The 2678-nt window shown below is 49.4% G+C and overlaps 1 protein-coding gene across 2 annotated transcripts in view; it reads right to left on the reverse strand.

The window, feature by feature from the left end:
- The window catches only part of LOC138755023 (zinc finger protein 229-like), a 35997-nt gene extending 33562 nt beyond the window's left edge, over positions 1–2435 (reverse strand). Inside the window, exon 1 of one of the 2 annotated variants that reach the window (XM_069920173.1) lies at positions 327–2435. In XM_069920173.1, the coding sequence (XP_069776274.1) occupies positions 327–1087 (761 nt within the window). In that variant the 5' untranslated portion in view covers positions 1088–2435. The remainder of the gene's footprint in view (positions 1–326) is intronic. The other variant, XM_069920172.1, reaches the window with a different exon arrangement.
- Between the last annotated feature and the right edge of the window lie 243 nt (positions 2436–2678).

The raw sequence follows: 2678 nt of genomic DNA on the forward strand, positions 1-2678 counted from the left end.
ATTTGATTTAAAATGTAAAATTACTTAAATGCTCAAAATATGAAAGATTTAAACTTGCCCCTGACATGAATACACTGGTGGGTCAACAAGTTGGATGACCGAGTGAATCCTTTCCCACACACTACACAGTGAAAGCAAGCCAGTGTGAACTCGCTGATGGGTCAGCAATTCTGACGATTGAACCTGCAGCTGCACCTGGGGCAGGTGAAGGGCCTGTCGCGGGTGTGCAGACACCAGTGGATTATCAGGTGGCACCACTCAGCAATCCCCAGGCTGTACTTGGGGTAGGTGCAGGGCCTCTCGCACTGTGGATCCGCTGGTGGAACTTCAGGTTAGAGGAGTGGGCAAAGCATTTGTCGCACTCGGGGCAGGTGAAGGGCCTTTCCCTGGTGTGGATCCGCTGGTGGGAATTCAAGTTAGAAGAGTGGGTAAAGCCCTTGCCGCACTTGGGGCAGATGAAGGGCATCTCCCTGTTGTGGATCCGCTGGTGGGTCAGCAAGTCTGATGAACGAATGATCCCCTTGTCACACTCAGGGCAGGAAAATGACTTCTCCCCTGTGTGGATCCGCAAGTGGGATTTCAGGCCAGAGGAATGAGTGAAGCCCTTGTCACACTTGGGGCAGGAGAAGGACCACTCGCCAGTGTGAACCTGCTGGTGGGTAAGCAAGTCGCATGATCGAATGAACCCTTTGCCGCACTCGGGGCAAGTGAATGGCCTCTCCCTGGTGTGGATCTGCCGGTGGGTCTTCAGGACAGAGGGCTGGGTGAAGCCCTTGCCGCACTCAGTGCAGGTGAAAGGCCTCTCCCCAGTGTGGACCCACCGGTGGGTTAGCAAGTCTGATGATCGACGGAACCCCTTGCCACACTCAGGGCAGGTGAAGGGTCTCTCCCCGGTGTGGATCCGCAGGTCGGACTTCAGGTCAAAGGACTGGGTGAAGTCCTTGCTGCACTCAGGGCAGGTAAAGGGCTTCTCTCCAGTGTGGATCCGCCAGTGGGACTTCAGGTTAGAGGACTTAGTGAAGCCCTTCCCACACTCCAAGCAGGTTAACGGGCGCTCTCTGGTGTGGGCCCGGTGGTGGGCACTCATTTCGGAAGGCAGAGTGGATCCCTTCGCTCACAGCAGCAGTGACCAGGCTTTGGTTAGGATATGCTCTCACTGCCCCAAATATGCTCCAAGTTCACCCAACTGCTTCCAGGTGATATCCAGCTAATCCTGAAGCAAAGATTTCAGTCTGAGGCGGAAAATTGTTTTTCAAGCATCAACAATGATCGATCACTTTTAACAGGCAAATATTTGCACACTTCTTCAGCGATGTGGTAAATAAATTATTTGGCTTCACTCCTGTTTAGTTCATCAAAGCCTCTTAGAGGACGTGCTTGTGCTTCCCTCGGTGACTCTGCACAATTGGCCTAAATTCCTTACAGTCAGTGGTCCTTAATACTCTTATTAGGGGCTATGAATCTCACTGCCTTGCCGGTCACACTGTGGCTTGTAATCTCTTTTCAGAAAAAAAACACACAAGCATCTCCTCTTCGCTGATGTGACTGGCACTAATGTTGCCTTTGATTCCCATCCACAAGTCCTCAGCTTTTATCACCCTGCAAAACAAGTGTACCCACATCATTATTCAGAGAAAGGTGGCAAGATTGAACAGGTCACTTTGGTCTCTGTGGTCAGCTGTTGGCTGTATCCCCACCTCAGTCAGAAAGTTGGGACTTCATAGGCATTAATTGAACCAAGAAGTTTATTAAATCATAAAGGTACTGGGAGTTCTGAAACATTGGCCTTGGCTGCGACCTGATCCACTAACTCCCTGCAGCTTCCCATTGTTCCCTCAAAATTCCAGCATCTGCAGCTTTTGTGTTCTTCTACAGAGGGTTTATTGACTGGGAATTAAATTTAGTTCATTGTCTTTTTATAATATCAGTCCCAACTGAAGCTGTTTCCTGCTGTGGATGTCGGCAAGGTCTGAGAAGCCAATCAGCTCCAAATCCATCCGCATGCATTTCTCAATTCGCTCGGCTGACTGACAGGGAGAGTGCGACTGGGGAGTGGAACCAACGGAGTTAAACTAGGAAGTCTGCAGACGCTGAGGTTGAGTACAACACACAAACCTGCTGGAGAAACTCAGCAGGTCATGTAGCATCCATGGAAAATAAAGGGGAACTTATTTCTTGAAGGGCTCAGGCCCGAAACAACAGTAATAATCTTTACCTCCTATAGACACTGCAAGACCCGCTGAGTTCCTCCAGCATTTCTGTGTTTTTATTACCAACATTTCCCACCTGGGCCCTTGCTCAGGTGGAAGCAAAAACAGGCAGGCATCAGAATAGAAAGGTGGGAGTGGAGGAAGGTGCCAAACCAAGCCACCTGTAAATTGGAGGAAGAACACCTTGTATTCTGTCTGGGCCCTCTCCAATCAGACAGCATTCCTACTCTAATCAGAGAGTTACTCTTTCCCCCATCACCTCTGCGGTTTTTCTCTTCTATCCTCCCACTTGTTTCCACGTTGTCCTCCACCATTTTTGCCACCTACTAGACACAAACTGTATTCCCCTCTCCTCCCCTCACCATCTCCCACAGGGACCACTCCCTCTGTTAGAAATTGAAGTACCTTTAAAGAAATTGCTCGAGACAAAAATTGAGAACAAAGAACATTTATTTTACAACAATGCAA

Source organism: Narcine bancroftii, chromosome 2, assembly GCF_036971445.1.
Source record: "Narcine bancroftii isolate sNarBan1 chromosome 2, sNarBan1.hap1, whole genome shotgun sequence".
In the NCBI taxonomy this organism is placed as follows: Eukaryota; Metazoa; Chordata; class Chondrichthyes; order Torpediniformes; family Narcinidae; genus Narcine; species Narcine bancroftii.